The 21,088-nt window shown below is 37.5% G+C and overlaps 1 protein-coding gene across 2 annotated transcripts in view; it reads left to right on the top strand.

Moving 5' to 3' along the window:
• NELL2 (neural EGFL like 2) overlaps positions 1 to 20,842 on the top strand; it is a 131,679-nt gene extending 110,837 nt beyond the window's left edge. For both annotated transcript variants that reach the window (XM_021545323.3, XM_021545322.3), the window contains exons 16-20: positions 5,369 to 5,509; positions 14,370 to 14,563; positions 15,557 to 15,733; positions 17,860 to 18,084; positions 20,751 to 20,842. In XM_021545323.3, the coding sequence (XP_021400998.2) occupies positions 5,369 to 5,509; positions 14,370 to 14,563; positions 15,557 to 15,733; positions 17,860 to 18,084; positions 20,751 to 20,801 (788 nt within the window). In that variant the 3' untranslated portion in view covers positions 20,802 to 20,842. The remainder of the gene's footprint in view (positions 1 to 5,368; positions 5,510 to 14,369; positions 14,564 to 15,556; positions 15,734 to 17,859; positions 18,085 to 20,750) is intronic.
• Positions 20,843 to 21,088: the final 246 nt, after the last annotated feature.

The following is a 21,088-nucleotide window of genomic DNA, read 5'->3' as shown; positions in this document are numbered from 1 at the left end:
ATTTTACATTTCTCCACCTTGGCATGTTTTTTGCAAAAGATCTCAAATCAAAAGGTCTGGTTGAACAGGAGAGTCTTCTCAAGTATCATCATATTAGAAATCTGTTGCCACAAAAAAACAATGCAGACACTTTTTGATTCTTAAATGTGAGAAATGGGACTCTAGAATTTGCAGTAGAGATGAACCCTTTTCAAGACTAGTCCAGAAAATTGAGTAACTGATAGCAAATACTTCATGTACTACAGTGAACTTTCATTTAGTCCTACTGAATAAGGCCTTTTCCTCCTTCCATATGTATTTACTAAAAATAGATAACCCAGACATTATCCTTATACTCCTTATCCTATATTCTGTTATCTGAGCATCAATCTGAATAGTTGAAACCTTTTACATACAAGACATAATATCCTTGAAATTGTATTGGCATATGCAAAGGCATATCAGAGTCTGACTATTCCAAATGTACCCATGAAAAAACTCCACATATTGAAGATATATCTGTTTAAGCAGCTTCCAAGTCTCCTAAACCACTTCTTCAGTGATCTGTTGCGGAAATTATTTTTCTTTCAGTTGTTTTCACTGTATTTATACTATATACGGGGCTGGATGTGGATGGCTCAGGAGGTCAGTGTTAGGCTGGAAAGGCTGTTGTCATTCAAATGAGATCACAAATTTAGGCTGAGTCAGGAGTGACTGAACATTTTGGAAGATGCTGGCTGCTCATTAATCTTTGTAACCATATCCAATGACAAAACCCAGTTAGCACTGGGAAAGAATATTGCAATTGGGAGTCTCTATTAATTGGCAGTCTTAGCTATGTGCCATATATTATTCTGTCACAAAAAACCTTCCAGTGTGGAGACAGCTGACTTGTAAATATACACAGCTTCCAATTTGTGGTGTTGACTTCTGGACAAGAAAGGACTTTGTTTTGTATTGACCTGGATAAAGCAATTAAAGACAGAAAATATTTATGGACTGTGTTGTGCTCTGTCTCTCTTAAGTTTGTAATGCAGGCTTTTCTAAGAGAAGGATTTGGTGATTAACATTTAAGTCTTGAAGTGAGTAATATAAAATGGTAGCAACACCCCTCCCCTACACCATGGTTCTTTGTTGAGTGCAGCTTGACTACATTAGAGCTTGGTCCTGTTGCTGAATAAAAGAGAACTGCTATCTTTCTAATTGGCAATTTTATACCACTTTCAGTCTTCAAAAAGCCCTATTATACAGAAATTCTCTAATAATATGAAACTGACAGCTAGTTCTCCTTTTCTTCTTTTTATACCAGTGGATAATTTGCTAATGATATTATTTTACTCTTCAGGGAGCAGAGTTTTCTCAGTGTTCCCAAGAGAAAAGGGTATAATAGCCAAAACTGTTGTCACGGTTAAGGAAGAGAGTGATCCTGAGGTATAAGGAAGATATTTGGGAGATCAAATGTCATGTCAAGGGGAGCTAGGGATATACAGCTCTTACTTTCAAAATGCCTTTGATTTTGTGTCTATTTTATTAGAGTAAGGCCTCAGCAAAAAAAGTTTAAAATTTTGAGTTGAAAAATGGGTTACAAAATGTGAAAATAAAAAGGCTGACTAGCATATGTGAAAATATAAAGCCTTTTTCTAACTTTCTTTTATAAAGTAATATTTCATTTTCCATGTTTTTCTAGTACAGCATCAAACAGGACTTCATTACCACTGATAGTATTCCATATAGCCCACTGATAGACCATAGCCACTGGCCAAGCAAAACTTCAATCAAAAAGTTTTTATTTTCTTGTCAGCTCACACCTCTGACTGAGCAGCTGCAAGATGATTCATCCAAGAAAATTTCACCATTGGACAGGGGGAAATTATTTCTGTCTGCTTTTCCCATACTAATAAGATAATTTCAGTTGTAGATACTTTTGCAGCACTTCCTGAGCCATTCTATGTCTATTTGAAAACAGAAATATTTTTATCCAAATGTCAAGAAATTCTTCCATTAATTCGGTACTTTTGTTTTGTAAGACACATTTCTGCTGTGGTTTCCTATTTTACAGAGTTGCAACAGTCATATTTTGTGCCATTACAGAGCACGTGTCTACTAGAATTAGTAAACAGCATTAGGTGAGAATTAAAACAAAATTCTGTGCATAAGGAACATCTATATTCTGAAACCTGCTGGCACATGTTTAAGATGTCATTGGCCTAAAAAGTTAGTGGTAAGAAGTGTTTTGGATTTCTTTTCTTTGCTTCAAAATCCTGAAAGGAGTAATGGCTTATTCAGCATGGATGCAGCAATGGTTCCAATGCAATGGCAATCAATCTGTGGGGAGTAAGACATTCTTCAAGACCTGCAGTGTGCTTCCATACATGCTTACGATGAGGCTTTCTTATGTAATTCCACTCCAACTTTGCATGCAGTCATAACAAAACCAGAAGAATGTATTACTTGGTTTATTGACATTGAATAAAGCATTTCATCCCAAGTAATACTTCTTGTGTTACAGATTGATCAGCTAGTTTGCAAATAAATACAGAGAAGAAGCTTTTGTTGTCACTTTACCAATACTGATGTGACATTCATGGCATGTTTTCCCTGAATTAATGCATTAATCTGAATGCATTCCACATGTGTGTGTGATATTGCCCTTACGCTTATAAGGCTTATAGATAATTTTTTCTGCAGAGAGGAACACAGTCTTTCTTTCATTCATTTCTGTTACTTTGACCTAAATAACACTCGTTTCTCCAGCTTGTCACCAATAAATACATTCCACTTTCCCAAAGAAGTATATGCCATCCAGTGTCTTAATGCAATATTATTAAGTAGCCAGTATGAGGACTAACATCAAATCTTAGCAACAGCTCTTCTTCTGCCTCTGAGTGGACATGCACTATTGGTTCTCTGGGGTTTGTAGCTTTAGCCAACCACAAGTTATGTTGTACTGGCCAGGTGATCCCCAGCGCTTAGCAGGGTCACTTCTCTTCTGCCTGACAAGCTGGCAGCCAGGCAGCACATTCCCCAGCGGTAACGGAACTTTCACATTGCAGTCTTTTCTTCTTCTCTTGTCCTTTTTCATGAGTTATCTGTGGCTTTCTGAGCGAGTAGCAGTAGATAAGACACAGACTGCAAGCCAACCTTTTCTCACTACTGTAACATAATTTTCATTGATCTTCCTCTGATCTCTCAAACACCTCTGAGGTCCCACTGGCTCCTGGCTGCTCACAAGAAAAAGGCCAGAGTTTATACTGATTTAGAAAGAACACACTGAGCAGTGGAAGATTGTAAAGGTTTGGCATTTCTCAGTTCTGCAGCACAACTATCATGATTATTTTGGAATTCATAGTGGAGTTGAAATTTTCTTTTTAATTCAGTTGAGACTTACAACTTAATTTGTGGTGCACAAAGCAGCAAAATATACACTTGCTGCAGTATTGCAGCAGGAGTATAGGTAATTTTTATCATCCTAAATATTGATAATGTACATCAGGGTTGCCTGTCTAGAGATACTGTTTATAGAAAATCAGATTGATGCATCATAGCAAAAATTTCTAATGAGATTTTGTCAAGGATCTGTAAAGCTTTTAAAAACCAATACGCTCATTATACAGTTGTAGAGTTATTCCAAATAAATTTTTAAAACAGTTATATGGCATGTAAATAAAATACCCAGAGTGCAGCCCACATACCCTGGTACAGCACAGTCACCCACATTTGGTTTTGAGTTGTGTATAAGAAAAACACAACTCAAAACCAAATGTGGGTGACTGTGCTATACCTTGTACTTTATGCAGGTGTTCCCCACACACTAATATTTTTATTACCTTGAAATGTGGAAAAGTATTCTCAATGGATGAGGAAGTCTCAGGGTTTTATAAAGTTTGCCTTCAAATAGGTTTCACAAAATGCTTGCTAAGAGTATGTCTATCTAGCCACATATTATTATTCTCAGAAAAGTAATTGCTTACTTTATTGTAGCTCACAGTTTATTTTCTTTACCAGTTTATACTATCTCCTATGAAAATAGCAAATGACATAAATGGGAGGTAACAGATAGTGGGCAGAATTTTAACATATTTCACATGTATCTTAGTGGCCACATCACACCTCTCCTTCATATCTGCATCCTTGAGGATACTAGGTCAACTGCTGATGTACTTTAAGAGTTTGAGTCTTAATTTGTTACTTCAGTTCTTAGTTTTAAAGATTCAACCTTTAAGAAAAGGTTACTTTGGCCAGAGTGGCCAGTACACTGAGACTTTATTCATTGTTCAAACTCATGGTGGAGGGGGGTTAGAGCTTCTTTTTGTTTCTGAAGGCAGTTTGCACATGTTGTGCTTCCCTTTGTGTTGGTTCCATAGGCACCTCTCAGTTAGCTTGATGCTCAGATAAGTATGCTACTTCTAGTATAAAACACAGTGATAAGGCAGTGATGTGATAGGGAGCAACACAGTTTTGCTCCTGTTTGACTCCATACTCCTGGCATTCCCCAACTGTTAAGAGCACTCATATTCTGGGACCTGTTCCTCAGCACAGCTTACTCTGTACCTGAAGGCACTGGAAGTGAGCATGTCACAGAGTTCCCTGCATCTCTGCTAATCTGTGAGTTTGGGTGTCTTTGGAACATACTTTGTTAGATTTTTGATCTAGTGAGTGTATTTTAAAAAAATACATTCTATGATAAATTGTTATTGTAAAGTTTAGTCAGTGGAAGTTGGTTTAAGAGACACACTTCCCAAAGGAATTTCCAGGAGAAGGAGAATGTGTTGTGTTTCACCCTCATGATTTAAGCATTTGTTTGGAAACCCAGCTGTTTTCTTTGATGATTAGAGAGGAGCTTGCAGTCAGTTACGTTGAGATTCAGAGGTGCTGGCATAAATCAATAGGAACTCCACAGGATAGGGAAGCCCTTCTAAGCTGAAATTGATGTCACCAAAAGCATAAGCAAGAACCAGAGTGAATATTTAATGTTTTTATATACCCCCTAGGAAAAAAAAAATCTGTATTTTATCAGGCAGCCTGCACTACTCAAAGAGTTAATATCTTATTATATGGACTGGGACCTAATTACATTCTTCATAATAGGGGCAGTTTAACCAGATGTCAGATTACCTGTCATGTATTGTGACAAAATGAGTTGTTACTATGTAGGCAGTAAATTGGGATTAGCAATACTTCTGCTGCTGTTAGGCCCAAAATCATTAGCCAAGTAGTTTTATGGAAACAATTTAAAACTTCACTGCAATTATTTCTGCAAATTCAAATATCAGTAATGAAAATAATTCTGTGAAACCTAGAAACACCAGGGATATTGTTCTTTCTTTGGATGAATACAGCAATTTTCTCAGTGTGAATTTTCTTCTATTTTGTTGTTCTCAATAACCAGACATTGATGAGTGCTCGGATGGCTTTGTTCAGTGTGACAGCCGTGCTAACTGCATTAACCTGCCCGGTTGGTACCACTGCGAATGCAGAGATGGCTACCATGACAATGGGATGTTTTCACCAAGTGGAGAATCCTGTGAAGGTCAGTATCTAAAAAAGGTGGGGTACTGTTAGGGTTCACATGAAAGTGAAATTCCAGAAAATGTCTAATGTTTCAGATTGTACTGGTCAAGCATTGTCTTGAAAACTGCAGTGAAATTTAAACCTTGACCCAAAAGAATTACAGTCTAAATAAGCATCATCATCAAAGGCAAAATAATATCAATATGAATATTCCTATAATGTGGAGTGTTAGTGGAGCATTTCTGTGTTTTACTAACATAATATGTAAAGGCAGGCATGGTGATGAAAATGCAGTTTCTCTGGCCCTGCATCTGCTTCTGTGCTTGTCCCTTGCATAAGTGATTTCCCACGGGCTGGTAGCATGCACTGTAATCTGTCACTCCACAGTAATCTGTTTATATGTCAGATTCTTTGTGTATAGAAATGGGCCTCAAACCAGACCTTATTTCTTCCACTTTGTTTTCCTCATACACTGAAATAGTTCTTGATAAAAATATTTCCCATTGCAGAAAATGATTATGCATCCCTGAGACCCTTACGTATACCTTGGATAATACTGTGGTGTTTCTCCTGTGTAATGGCTAACTGCATCTTAGAAGGCAGCAATTTGCAGACCTACTTTACAAACTAGGGAGGTCAGTGGATGCAGGGCTGGTGCAAGGTGTAGGGGACAAAAGAGTGACAAGGGGGACAAGGAGATGGAAAGGTTTTCTGTGTTCATGAATGATGTTAGAGAGAACAGCAGATTAATAAGAACACAGTTACTTTCAGATGCAGATCTGAATGGAATGTTATTCAGCTCTTAAGATACTTCATGCTACTGCTCTTAAATAACAAAGCAAGCCAGTCTTTTTTTTTTTTTTTTTTTTTTTTTTTTTTTTTTTTTTTTTTTTTGCCATGGACTTCTCAGGGCAAAATTACCACCTTTTCTCCCTTCTTTCTATGAGTGCTGAAATATTCAGTGATCACAGTGTAAGCTTTCTTATTGCTGTTTAAACTCACATTGGTGGGCTGCATGAGTCCCAAAGGGAAGCAATTGAATTAATTTCTCTAAGGCAGACACACAGACAGTTCTCCAGGAGTGAGAATGACCTTTCTGGTATACCCATCATCAATACTTTATTTCAACACATTTTCATCACAGCTGAAAGCCTGTATTCCCAGGAGGAATCAGCAATTTAAGGCAACCACTGCTTTCATAAGTCGAGCTTTCTTTGTGTCAAGAACTAACTAAATGTCAGTGTTAGCTGGTCAGGAGTTAGGACAGGAAGGTGCAAAGAATAAGTTGTGATTCCTCTGATTATAACATTGCACTTCTGTCACTCATGGTACAGGAAATAAATAGTCCAGCCGGGCATTTATGGAAATATTCTCAATATCTCAAGTTTTATCTTCAGTGTCAGTGTAACATGTACCTGGTGGGTTGAAGATAGTGGTTTGGCACATGCTGTCTCAAGAGAGATGCATGATACAAAGTGAGTGTGTTATGATGTGTGCAAACAAGTATCAATTAAGCAGCAAATTCTAAACAAATGGAAAGAAAGCCAAGGGAAAAGAAACGTGGGGATTGCTACATGTGTACAGAAGCTGCAATTATTAGACTGTTTTGACCTTTTCTACAAAGAGCCAGCAGCTCTTTATTAAACGCACACAGAGGATAACAAGTAATTAGAATTAAATCACAGATGCCAGAAAACTATCTTCATTGCTGATAACCCTAGTGAATAACAGTGGAACACTTCCAGTTTGATTGATTGCAGCTCCAAACATTGGGATCCTTAGCAACTTGAGATCACAGAGTCATAGAATGTCTTGGATTGGAAGGTACATTAAGGATCACATAGTTCCAGCCCTCCTGGGCAGGGACACATCCCCCTAGACCAGGTTGCTCAGGACCCCATCCAGCCTGGCCTTGATGGGGAGGAAGGTTGGATATTTGAATAAGTTTGCCGCATCACTTTTTATTGAATTGGAGCTTGTGACTTGTCTCAGATAAAAATAAAACCAGAAAGGGCATAAAGAGACAGCCTAAAATCCAATGCAGTGTGGAAAGTTGAACTTGTACTAGCACAACACAGTAGTGCAGAAGCAATCATCTTCTCTGCTGTCAGATCTTTCCACAGTAAGAGATTTCCCTACTGGGTTTAAAGACAAAAGAAAATGGATTGGTTTTGATAGTTCAGTAACCCCTAGTTAGATGTGATTACATTGGGCTGTTGGTGGGTGGTCTTTTAGACAGTCACTTTAATGGGGCTGCAGCTTCTAGGCTATACTAATCTCAAATTTCAAATCACAGTTCTCCAATTCTCACTTTCAACTGTATCTAGAACCAGCATTTTCTGAAACTTTCTGTCTTGTGCAAGTGCTTCCGCTTTCAGAGCTGTAGAAGCAATAGTGCAAACTACTTTAAAGTAGTGTTTTATATAGAGTTCGTAATAGGCTTGACTTGACTAATTTTTTGTAAATTTTAGAGTTGCTTTGAAGTAAGTTCCTTCTTCTAGAGGAAAACACCTTTAAAAGCCAAGGAATATTTTATTTCTTGATTGTTCTACACTGCCTTCCTTGAATCTGGGTCTGTTTGTGTCCCCTGCCTTTCAGTGATCAGTGTAATCAGTTTTTGTTTCCTTCAACAAAGCCTCTGAAAGCCTCTGATTTTAAAAATCTATGTGGAAACACCTCTGTTAAAATCACAGATTCACAGGAGCATTTTCTTAAAAGCCTTATTTTAACAGAATTCCAATGCTGCACCTCTCCGTTTTAGGACATCATACTAAATATTCCCATGTAGAGCCAGACTCCTTGGTAGCACTAGACTTTGTCAGTGCTTGATAATGAAATAATAGTTAGTGAATTGCCTATTTTACACATTTATTGACCTTGGCTACTGCTGCTTCTTTGGCACAAGTGAGAATATTGAATATTTTGGCTAATGTACTTGAATGCAAAAATTCATAATCCCATTTTATTGTACCTAGAGGCAATGGAAGACCTAGAGATCCCTTTGCTAATAGTTTTGATTCACATTATACCACTAGGTAGATGTGTTGTGTCTATAAAAATTATCAAGAGAAATTATGGGAAAGGCAGCTGTAGGGCTTCAATCTCTTAGCAGCACTTGCTGTTTTTCCCTTGGAAATAGAATTATGTATGCCCTGTTATATTTCCAGAAAAGTGAAATATCAGCCATATAGTTCTTGAGACTGTATGGCTTTGGAAATTCTTACATTTTATATATGTAAATATAGCATTCAGTATGGTATATTAACTGTTATCTTTCTCTTTGTCGCTGACAGCTTTTCTTTATAGTTTCTTTAAATAGTTATATTGGTTCTGAAGGTTGTCTCTTATGTACCATTTCATAAAGAGAGCTGGGCTAAGAGAGTAGATATTGCATCCTCAGGCTTCATTGCAGTAAAAACAAAACTAGAATAACTGAGGGCAAAGTCCTAAAATAAGAAAGTTCAGGCCCCATTAATGTTTGCCCTGCAGTTCTGTGTAACATCTTGATTCCTTTGAATTTGTCCTTTTCAATGTCTAAAAGCTTCCATAATCAGTTGAAGAAGGAGGCTGTATTGGTTTGTACCAAAATAGTGCAGGTTATGTCTCAGCAGTTGTTGGATGTTTGGCACACATCCACATCCAAAAAAAGCTCACCTAATTAAGGCAGCCCCTTAGGACTTACCAGAAGTATCTGTCAGGTAACAGCTGTTGTTAGGATAGAATATGAGATCAATGTACCTTCACTCTCAGCAGGTACTACATTCTTTGAATGGGACAGATGCAAATGAAAGGTTTGGATAGATCAATCCAAAATGCCCAATTCATAAAAGAATCTTTTTTTGGTTGTAAGAGTTTATCCATATGTGAACTCCCATTTGGATTTTCTATACTGAAGTATCTTATGGGTTTTTTCTGCCATCCTGCTTCCAGAATTAGAATCACTTACTTCTCTGTGTGACAGAGCAGCCAGCCTGACAGCTCAGAGGCTGAGGCTTGCCTTGAAGTCTGTTTTCAACAATCCAGGATAATGAGGGATGGAGGCACAGTACAAGCCTCAGTATGCACCCCAGCCTTACTGAGCAAAGTCCAAAATGGTCACTCCAACATCTATGTCTCTGGATCTGGAAGGTAGAGGAATTGCTGGTTGTCAGGATGTCTCAATTTATCTCACACTGTATCCAGTGTTTTAACTAGTACATGAGATTTCTTGAAGTTGAAAAACTACTGTAAGTTTGGAGTCCTACACTTAGTTTTATCAGAAGCTTTATTTTTGACAGCAATTAAGGGAAACAGGAAATAAAGAATCATTATTCTTCAGCAGGAAACCTTAGTAGCACTCACAAAGCTCCATCAAAATCCTTTTGCTTTTATTCATGATCATTAAAGGTCAGCAAATAAAGTGACTTCTTTGTTTTTTCCATTTACCCCAAATAGAGCTATAGGCATTAAGGCTTCAGTATTGAATTTGGGAACCCAACTTAAGTTTATCACCAAACAGAAGGCAGATATGGAGACACATTAGTATTTCAATATTCTGGAGTGTGGGAAGAAAACAAAATTTCCAGAGTTTCTCGTCTTTTATGAAAGGACTGATAAAACAGAAACTTGACCACTATATTTTATAAGACAGCAATTTGAACACATTTACTGTATAGGGAAATGACATTTCTGTCAAGCTGATGTTACCAACATCTGAAGTCTCCGCTCTTCATCTTCCACATCTGGTAAGCACTCTCACAGGTGGCTTACATGAACTCACAAATAAATTATTCACAATTCACTCACTCTTTGAAGAATGATTACAGCAGTCAATAGATCTACTCAGGACAGAAAAGAACAGAAATAGAACTTTCTGCTCAGAAGAGTTTGGGTTCCCTAGCAAATGCACTCCTTCCTTTTTTGCCTTGAGCAAAAAGTTCTCATGTATCCTGGTACTTTCACTTTGCTGAGCTAATGCTATTCCTCAGAGCAAAGGTAACTGAGAAACTTCAGTTGCTTCAGAGCAAAGGAACTGTCCACCTTCCTAAGCCATCTCCTCCATTATTTCTCAGTGATATAAATGTTCCCCTTTTCTTTTAAAAAATGAGAGTCTAACCAATATCAGAATGATGAGACATTCTGAATCAGAGTCTGTTTGCTGCTCAGGGCCAAGTGAAATGGGCGCTTTGTCCCTCTGTGTTTCTTTGACTACCTCTTCCAAGAAACAGTGAATCTCTTAAATACAACCTTGGGTCACAAGCTGGAGCAATTGAAATTCCCATTTTTATGGAGTTTTCTATGTCTGCAGTCTCACAAATACTGCAAATGGAGTTTAGTCATTCTAAGAACTGTCACCATATTGTATGGCTTTAGTCTGGTATTTTTCCTGTGTAGGCAGTAAATTATTTCTAATATAATTAACTCCTAGTTTTCTGTAACATGTATCACTACTTCTTCTCCCATGATACTTCTGTGGTATTGCAACATTAAGTTGCACCTAGATATGATGGTAAGAAAAGGAAAATCCTTAAAAATGAGACATGAAAGCTGCTGTAATTTTTCATGTAGGATAGTTAAATAAGAACTCAGTTTAGCACTGGATAACTAGTTGCATTTAATTTCTGTTGGGCTTTTTTATTGAGGCAAACCTCCAAGTCTTTTAAGACATAATGTTCTAATGTCCTAACATTCAAGCTGCTTGATTCTTAAGGAGTATAGGGTTTTTTTGAGTGGTTTGTGGGGGACTCTTTGGGGTTTGTTTTGATTTTGGTTTCTTTTGAGAGGGGGCTGGGGGTCGTTTGTGTGTGTGTTTTGTTAATAGCATGGGAGCAGTCATAAAATGACTTTGTGGCTGGATATAGTGGAATATGTGATCTATAACCTTACCATCTTCCCTTTTCAAACACAAAAGATGCAGAATCCAGTGTCCCTTGTCCATAGCTGGCTATGGCTGTAAGCACAATTTCAGTAACATGATTCACCATCTATTAAAAGTCTAAACTAAAAAAAAAAGCAAACAAAAAACTGAAATAAGTTTTGCTTGGTATGGATGATTTGTGTGCAAGTTCTTTGCTGATAATGTCTGAAGTTTGATGTGGATAGATAATGTAGATGAGAGTTTAATGCGTGAAAATTGGTGTTTCTCTTGCTGCATCATAAACACACTGCTGTTTCTGATTAGGTTAGAATCAAAATGTAAATAGCTCCTGCTGTGACTAGGGATATTGAAATTGCCCTATCCAGAACATTTATTTTCATGAATCAAACAACTGAAAAAAACAAGATTGGGAATTTTCAGAATTTCTCAATGCCAGATAAGCTTGGCTCGATACCACAGTCAATGATGAAACCTCCGTTATTTTCAGTTACTGTGACTGTGCTGAAAAATAAACCTCAGAATCCTTTTTCTCATTGGAAAATTGTGAAATAGACTTGTATATAAGTACTGAAAACAGAGTAAGGGTTTAAAGGATCACCATTCGTTGTTTAAAGGAAACCTTTGTTATTTACATGACAGCTGAACTTTGTCCAGTTACCTCATTAAGTATTTCTGCCTTCTGTTAAGTATATGGGTTGCTGAGATGTGACATTATAAATTTATGACAGCTATGTGAAAATTATGTACAAAAGAGTGCTGTAAACAAATGAATACAAGTTTTGGACAGTAATTTATTAAAAATTACTTTTATAATAAAGATAATCTTGCTGTTAATCCAAATCATTACATTTAAACTGAATTTGTGTCTGTTCTTGTTATTGCATGACTTAAGAATGGCTATGCTTTAATTTTAAATTGCCAGATTATTTTATTTTCTGGCTGGATTTAAGAGAAAATACAGGAAGGAGAGAGCATAAACTGGCATCACTCAAACCATTCTTGTTAGCTACTTTTCTAAAGACCTTCAAGTTGAGAGTCTGGACAGCCTCTGCAGGGCTGCCTGTTCCACTGGTCGTGTATCCTGACTCTTGGGGTGGGTTTCCCTGTCTGATGTGCCAGTGATGTTTCAGCTGTTCAGCCACACTGAATTAATAAGTTCATGGTCCCAGTTATCATCTGTGCTGTTACAGCAGTGACTGCCTCCAGATGCATTGGAAGGCAGTGTGGTAGAAGATGTAGAGTTCTGAGATTATTTGACTGTTATGGATTATCTGATACATAAATAAGTGTACCATGGGCCCTAATGCATGAAATGTATCAAAAAAATCACAGTCTCTCTCTCCAAAAATCTGTTAGCACTGAAAATTAAATATTCTTGCTAGCTTTATACACTTCGGGCTATGCAATTGGTTTTTGCCTCTTAGGATTCTGTAGCAGTGAGTGTCATAGTATGCTTATGCATTGTATAAAAAGGTATTTCCTTTTATCAGGCATAAATTTGTTGTCTTTCAGTTCCATTCACTGTCCCTTGTCTAGTGTGTTAGCCAATATGGAGAAAAAAAGCTCTCAACTTCTTTGGAGTATTCTTTTTTTGGTTATATCCCTTCTTGTTGGTGTTCTTTTAGAGATGAGCAATCCATGTCTTTATTTCTTCTCAAATGGTATTTCTCTCAATCTTCCCATAAGCCCTAGTAATTTTGTAATTTTTTTTAAGATTATGCTGCTGTTACTGCACAAAGCATTTGAAGGAAGTTCACTATGCTGCTGATTTGTACAGTGGAGTTCTAATAATTTCCCTGCTGTTTTTCATCCCAATTCATATTCATGTTAGCAACTTGTTAACTTTTTTTGGTTTTTGACCATAGCTACACTTGGAATTGAAACGGTAATTGAATTACCTTGCTTTAAACTGAATGTGCTTGAGGTGGATTGCAGTTTTAATTTCCATTGTGAACCCAAAACTGAGTTTTATTTTAGGTTTTTGTGATGGTGGTGAAAGATATATGCATGACCATATTGCTTATTTTATCTCACTCCTCTGGTGGAGATTTAATGATAACAGCAGTAATTTTAATGAATTTTAATCAAGAACTTGGACCATACTGTTGAAAAATTGTATTTAGAGTTGAACTCAATATCTCAATATTTAAAATCACTGTAGTTCTACTCTTTACTCTGTTTTCCAATTTTTATGGCGTATATCCATTTACTTCATGCCCCTTTAAGCTTCTTTCCATGATCATTTTTCTCCATTTGAACAGCTGTAAAAGCTAAATAAAGACTATTTGAGTAGAAGGTAGAGTGTGCTCCTAGCTTGCCTTTGCAAAATAGTTCTGTGTGCCTTGATGAAATAGGCCTTTAAAGTACTTTTTAATTCTTTGAGAGATATTTCTTTTGAAGTAATTTATTTTTATTCACTCGAGACATGATTTTTTTCTTTATTTTCTATTCTAGGCATAAGGGCTATAGTCACTGCGACTTGAATATTTAAAATATTCTGGTTTTTACTTTCTAATAAATGATGAAATTTAAAGCATGGTGTGCTTACTTAAATGAGCTTACAGGTCAGACATCACCTTTCACAGTAAATTCTCATCAAGTGAACTCAAATGTGCTAGACAGCCAGCAAAAGGCTTTAAGAACACAATTCTGAAGCTGTTCTTGTTTCACATAGCATGTCTCATGTTTGGTTGCCACAAACTAAGGCTCTTTAGGGAGCTAAGAATTATTCTTTTTCTCATGTTTCTTGTGGTTTCTTCATTCTATCTAACATACTCAGTAGCATTCACTTGAAAATATGTTTAGCAAAACTCAAAATATCAGGTTAAAACAGGATCCAAAAAAGCTGATGTGACTTGTAAAATATTTTTTGTTATTTTTTAAGTTCTCCCCACTCTGGTGGACTGCAAATTAATTTTCAGCTGAAGGCTTTAATGGCTAAGAATTATTTATATTGACTGCCACAAGAAAATTTTTGTTAATTGAATGTGGTCTAAGAGCATTCCGTGGCATGTTTTTGCAGACATTGATGAATGTGGAACTGGAAGGCATAGCTGTGCCAATGATACTGTTTGCTTTAACTTGGATGGCGGGTATGACTGTCGGTGTCCCCATGGCAAGAACTGCACAGGAGACTGTATCCATGAAGGCAAAATCAAGCACAATGGTCAGATTTGGGTGCTGGAGAATGACAGATGCTCTGTCTGCTCGTGCCAGGTCAGTACCAATGGAAGTCGCTGCTTCTGCAAGGTGGTGGTAGGGATGAAGGGCAGAGCATCGGGATCCAACTAAAATTCCTGTTGGAGCTGCCTTCTCAGGTGCATGTGTGGAGCTACAGAAGTAAAATCATCTATTACACAGGGTTTTGGAGGTAGCTTCTCTCTCCAACCTGCATGAGCAAAACATTCATTGAAAGTTTATTATATGGTAATGGGAGAAGGATGATAGTACTGTTTTGTTAGCAGAGATGCCTCTTGTGTTGTCTGGGTGGGAGTAACAGCATTTTTATGCAAATAAACTGTCTAGACACCTATTGGGGCTGGAGTCTGATGCCAGTATCTCAAGCAGATGTCTGTAAATAGAAGTAAGTTCTGTGTCTGCAGAATAATTCAGCTTAACTTACTCAAATGTTTGCTGTGGGAAATTTGGTCCCAGGCTAAATGCTGATGGAGAATGAAAGGCCAAAACACTGCTGACAGTATCCTGAACATTTCAGCAGCTTGACTTTGGCATACATGGTTTAGTTTCAGATCACCTATCATCTTCCTATGTGAATCATTACAGAACAGAGGAGTTGATGTTCCTTGACACCAGCCAGTCTGGTATGCTGTGAAATGACATTCTATGAAATCTAAAGGAAGTTTCATCAAGCATCTATATTGAATTACAATATAGAATTACAAATTTAGGGCAATCCATTAAAGTCTTACCCTTGGGAAAGATGCCCTTGGATTTCACCACCTAGGGGAGATTTGGAGATTGGTTGAATGAAGGATGTATGTTAGACAACAGGGGAACTCTATGGTTGTTAGTGTGTGTGTATGGGGGTTTCTGGCTTGGTTTGAGTTGTATTTTGCCAAAGATACTGTATAGTGGAAAACCAGTGAGCTGCTAATTGTTTAGAATCACGGTAAAAAATAAAATTTTGGCTGGAGTTTGGCTAGAGTTGTACAAATTTCTGCCACCAGTGTGTCTCTCTTCTAAAAACAGAATGGATATGTGATGTGCCGGCGAATGGTCTGCGACTGCCAAAATCCCACTGTTGACCTCTTCTGCTGTCCTGAATGTGACCCAAGGCTCAGCAGTCAATGTTTACATCAGAGTGGGGAGTTTTCCTATAACAGCGGTGATTCCTGGATACAGAACTGTCAGCAGTGCCGCTGTCTGGTAAGGTTCCTGATTACAGCAGCAGAGACAGGAGGGAAAACTAGATGAGCTGTTCTGATCTGTGAACAGTTTCATTTTCATGCATTAGCATTCACTTAATTTTCCCTGAAGTACATGTATAATTAAAATCTGGTTTTCCTGGAGTTTTGTCAGTATTGTCCAGTTTCTGTCAAAAATATGTTTTGACACAATAGACATAATATAATTACTTAATAATGAAGGTGGTTTCAGCAGAGTTTAGGTCATTTGAATATGGCATCTACACAGCAACACTCACATTCACTGATTCAGAGACTGATCGAGCTCTATAAAGAAATTCTAAATATGTATTTATTATCACACATGATATTTTCAAGGATGGTGGTAAACTTAAACATATTTACTCATTCAGACATTTCAAGTAATAGAAAAATAATAAGACTTCTTGCATTTTTCAAAATATTGAAATGAAGTTTGAAAAAAATCTGTTAAAGCTTGTCACCTTTTTCCTAACCATGTATTTTGGAGTCTAAGCAAAAAGTATTCTGCATAATTCTGCTCATGAAGTTTTTGTGACTGAGAAAATTCCAAGGTAAAAACAACTAGCTTTTATTACAAGATATCTCCAAATATAAAGGCTGGTCCATGTAGCAGCTTTAGCTTGTCAGGATACCATGAATAACAGCCAAAAGCCCATTTCTGTAGACTGTGCTTACAGTGCTACCACTGCCAAAATTCAATGAAATAGATAACCATGTGCTTCATTAAATGTCTTAAAAAATGAAAGAATGGCCAACTTACAATTTAGGATCTCAATAGATGTTTCTTTTTTTTCAAGATTCTACTTCTGTAGCAAAAGTCTGCTTTCTTTCAATGATCATGGATTTTTTGGGGTGACAAAGTATTGTCTACTCCCTGTACTGTCCATCACTGCAAAAAAATAGATTGAAGTGTCAAGATCAATGACTGGATTAAAAGATTGCTTTCAGTCTTACCCTCACACAATTCAAAAAGAAGAAAATTGACCCAGATGAGAATTTTTTAAAAGACTGACTTTGCAATACTTTCTGCAACAAGTGGAGGAAATTTGGAGCTATTACAAGTGTCTGTGATATTTTTTCAGCTTCTGCTTTGGAGATAGCAAATTCCTTCTCAAAGACTTAGATGTGTTTTTTGTGAATGTACTGATTTCCTTTTTTGCTGCCCTTAAGTCCAGACTATTATATCTGTTGTTCTTTTTGCTCCACTTAAGTCCAGACTATTAAATCTGTGCTCAAATGAGCTGAATAAATTGGAAATCAGAGATGGACCTGCTCAAAGCACGTTATTGACTTCTGTGAAGTCTTTTCTTTGACCAGTATATCTGCAACTTTGGCTTTTGTCTGGAATGAAGGGAAGCTGATTCCAGATTCTAGTAACTGATATGATTCATTAAACATCTTTAGATTTGTGTTCAAGCATAAAGTAACTTCTCCTAAGGATATTCTGGCCCAACACAAGTCTCTGCTCAGACCTTTTCTTATCTTGACTGTACTAAACCCACCATGCAGAAGGTGTGATAAAGTTTGGAACTTCAGGTATTCTGCTCATAATATCCTAAGTGGATGGTAAGTGGGTGGAGGTCCTCTCATTGAAAATGTAATGGTGTTCCCTGTTATATTGAGCTGCTGGTGGTTTGACACCCTTAATCCAGCCAATGCATTTATAACCATGGCAGAGATAAATTTGAGGGCTTTCTATGGCAAGCCAACAGTCCAAATTGTAGGAACTAGGCAAAACTGAAAATTCTGGTACACTTTTGCATTGCAGTCATGTTACAACTTCTGTCTCTTGCAAAAGTAGGGCCCAACAAGGACAGGCCACAATCCTGTATTGCATAATTTTAAGGAGATTTTTCGCCTGCAGCTTGATAGAGAGTGTACTGAACTAAGTTAAATCTAATATACTTTCTGAATGGCATACAGAAAAAAAACAATCTTATCTGCTGTGTGTCCCACAGTCAGTGAATATCAGTGTTTTCTATGTTGAATTCTGAACAGCACCAGATGGGAAAAAATAGCCAGCTAGGAAACATAATGCTGATTCAGAGGAATGGATGAGGAACAAAATAAGGGCTAATAATAATATCTTGTTCTTTCTGAAAACAGCAAGGAGAAGTTGACTGCTGGCCCTTGCCATGCCCAGAGGTGGACTGTGAATTCAGTGTCCTCCCTGAGAACGAGTGCTGCCCACGCTGTGTCACTGACCCCTGCCAAGCCGACACCATCCGCAACGACATCACTAAAACATGTCTGGATGAAACCAATGTCATTCGCTTCACTGGATCTTCTTGGATCAAGCATGGCACAGAGTGCACCCTCTGTCAGTGCAAGGTAATAAAGGTTATAAAGATGAGGCTGAGATGCTTCTTCCCAGTTTGTTCTGTGGCACATAAATATTAATGTGGCACTGAGTCTGGTCAGTGAACAGTTGGTGTCTACGCTTGTTTTAAAGCAGCAGAGATGACAGTAAAAGGGTTCATCTTAGTTAACTGTACTCTTGCAAGTGCTAGAAGCACAGTTTGATGTGCTAGCAGGACAGCAGCCACCCATGCTAGAATGCTGTGGACAAGGTACTGGGCTTCACTTTTCCACCAGGATAGTTCAATTTGAGTTTAATCATGGAGCTCTAAGCTCTATGCTATCTTGGAAACATGCAACTATGGCTCTGTAAGCCTAGACTTTGCACAAGAAATTTGTTCAGTGTGATACTATAATGTTACTGAAACTGACTGAATTGCTTTTCAAGAATAGTTTCCAGAATAAAAGGGCTAGTTATATGGTTATATATCTTTTGTACTTTTAAATTAATCAACGTAATTAGAACATTTACTGGTTTTGTAATCAAAGAAATACATTGTCCAAGAAGAAAAATTAATGGCTATGGGCATATGTGAATTCTGGCATCTCTTTTTGAGGATGAAAAGAAAAAAAAGTTTAAGATAGTGTTTCTATTCAAAATAAGTCCATAAAGTGAATAATGTTTTTTGCCACTTGATACTGAATAGTGACAATATGTGTTTTCACAGCAGCCAAGGAGAAGAAGCAGGATTCATGTACAGTTCTTTAATTACTACTGAAATTCACAGTTGATTTTGTGCTTTATTCTGTGTTCTTTCCAAGCAAGGTGCTTCCCAAATTACAATACATGGTACAATTAACTACTTGAAAAGGTGATCATACAAAAAAAATCTATCTTCAACACCTCCTTCTAGGAGAATTCTGTGTCATCAGGTAGTAGAAATTGTCAAGCATCGCTTCCTTCCTCTGCTTTGTTTGATTCAATACTGTGTGCAATAGGTGCTGCTGTCAATGCATAGTCCTTTTTCAAGGGCAGTGGTATGCACACAAGTAAGTGTCAGCATTTGTCCTGATGTCAGAATGGGTCAGTGGTTAGAAGAAAATGTTAGATCTGACAGACTGGCTAATGGTTAGAAAACCAGCTGCTCCCTGAGGATGTTAAAGCAGGCTTACAGGCAGAAACCTGTACTTTTGGGGTCCATAGCTGGTGCTATACACCAGCTTCAATGCTAAAAGTTACTCTTTGCTCAGGCAAGTTGCTAAGGTTCTTATGCATCTGGTTCCCCATCTGTAAAAGAAACTGTTGTGTATGGTTCTTCCCTAATACACTTTTGAGACTCACTGCTGGGAAATGTGCTCTTGTCAAACTGCTAATCAGTGGCAAAGCAGAAGGCATGTATCAGCTTCAACATGGCCACCTAAGTGCTGCTCCCATCTGGCCTTTTGTGTTGAGCACAGAATGAACCTTAAGCACTGACTAATTGGTATTCAGTATAAATACATACACAGACTCCTCAAATCCATTGCTGCCATGTGGACATAGTGAGGATTAAAACAGATACTCTGCCAAACTCCATAATTTTAATGACTCAGGTGTGACTGCCTAAACTTGTCCCTAAACAAGCCCAATCTTATTTAATTCTCCTTACAGAGCAGTGTTGATTTTGAAATACACTATCTGCTCATATTGCCAGCATTTTAATATTGCAGCTCTGCAGACAAGCAGCCCAGTCCCTCCAGATCTGGGTGGTGGTGTTCCCAGTTTGTATAGTGTTCCTTCTCATTCATCCTGTGTCATCCCACTCTTCTCTTGTAAAGCATCTCGTGGAAGGTCAAATCTCCAGTCTAAGCCTCTCTAAACAAGCTATAGCAAAATAGGCTTACACAAATCCTTAAAGAATTTAGAAACCTGGGCATCAGCTAAAGCAGACTTAGCCACAAAACAATTCTAATCACAAGAATGGGGAGAGTAGGATTATAACCTCCTGTAACAGAAGGAGTGAAAGAAAATGCTTGAACTATTCAGACCTTGGTTTTAATAAGTCCCATCATTTTAGTCAACTGAATGTTTTTGGACTAATTTATGAATAATACTCATTTTTTTATTTGCATGTTAAGAATCAGACTTAAGAAGTAATAGAGATGCAGAAATTATTTTTCCAATATTTAATGATGTCCAAAGGCAATCTGTTCCCTTAATTGCCCTTAGTATTCTTGTAAGAATGTCTGGACTATTTGGAAAAAGTTTGTGGATTAATGTTTGCTGGTGTTACAGCCAGGATGCTTGAAGTTGAAGCATTCAGGGCTAAGTAAAAACCAGAATCCCTTCTGTCTGATCTAAATAAAATTCCCAAGTTCCTTGTATTGTTCAACAGCTTGAGCAGATGCCTGATACCTTTATGCTGGGAGCATTCCTTCCACTGATCCCAGCTTCTTTCAGTTTGAGTGTTGTAGCTCTGGGACACAGACCACAACAAGCCAAGCAATTAGAGGAATCATAATAGCCTGTTCCCTCGGGCAACATAAGGACATGAGGACAATGTAATGAATCTGATCCAAGTCTGTACATGTTTTGTATTTTACAAGTCTGTATGTTCAAATCTGATGGGTATTTGCAAACAGCTGAGCTTGTTAAATTTACTTGTTTTGTAAAAAATGCAAATTATTTCAATTCTTCTTTCTGTTTTTCCATCCTTTAGAATGGCCATGTCTGTTGCTCAGTGGATCCACAGTGCCTTCAGGAACTGTGACAACAACAACTATCTCTCACAAGCAGTTTCTGGATTAAGAATTTTCCTTCACAAAAACAGACCTTCAGACCAAAAATTATTCAAAATTAAAACTAAAATTAGGTTGGTTTTGTCTATCTGAGGTGCAGATATGTGATGAACTCAGTTACCCGAATCAGAGTGAAATTTATGGGACTCAAGACAAGCTCAGATGTGTAAACCTTTGTATACAGAGATTAGGCCCAGCTCTTCTGGCTATTTGTCTGTCTGGCATCCTTGTGCAGAATGTTTAGGTTAGTGTAAAGTGA

The sequence above is a fragment of the Lonchura striata genome, chromosome 5 (genome assembly GCF_046129695.1).
Source record: "Lonchura striata isolate bLonStr1 chromosome 5, bLonStr1.mat, whole genome shotgun sequence".
Classification (NCBI taxonomy): Eukaryota; Metazoa; Chordata; class Aves; order Passeriformes; family Estrildidae; genus Lonchura; species Lonchura striata.
Note: the sequence above shows the minus strand (reverse complement) of the source record. Positions and strands in the feature narration are given on the sequence as shown.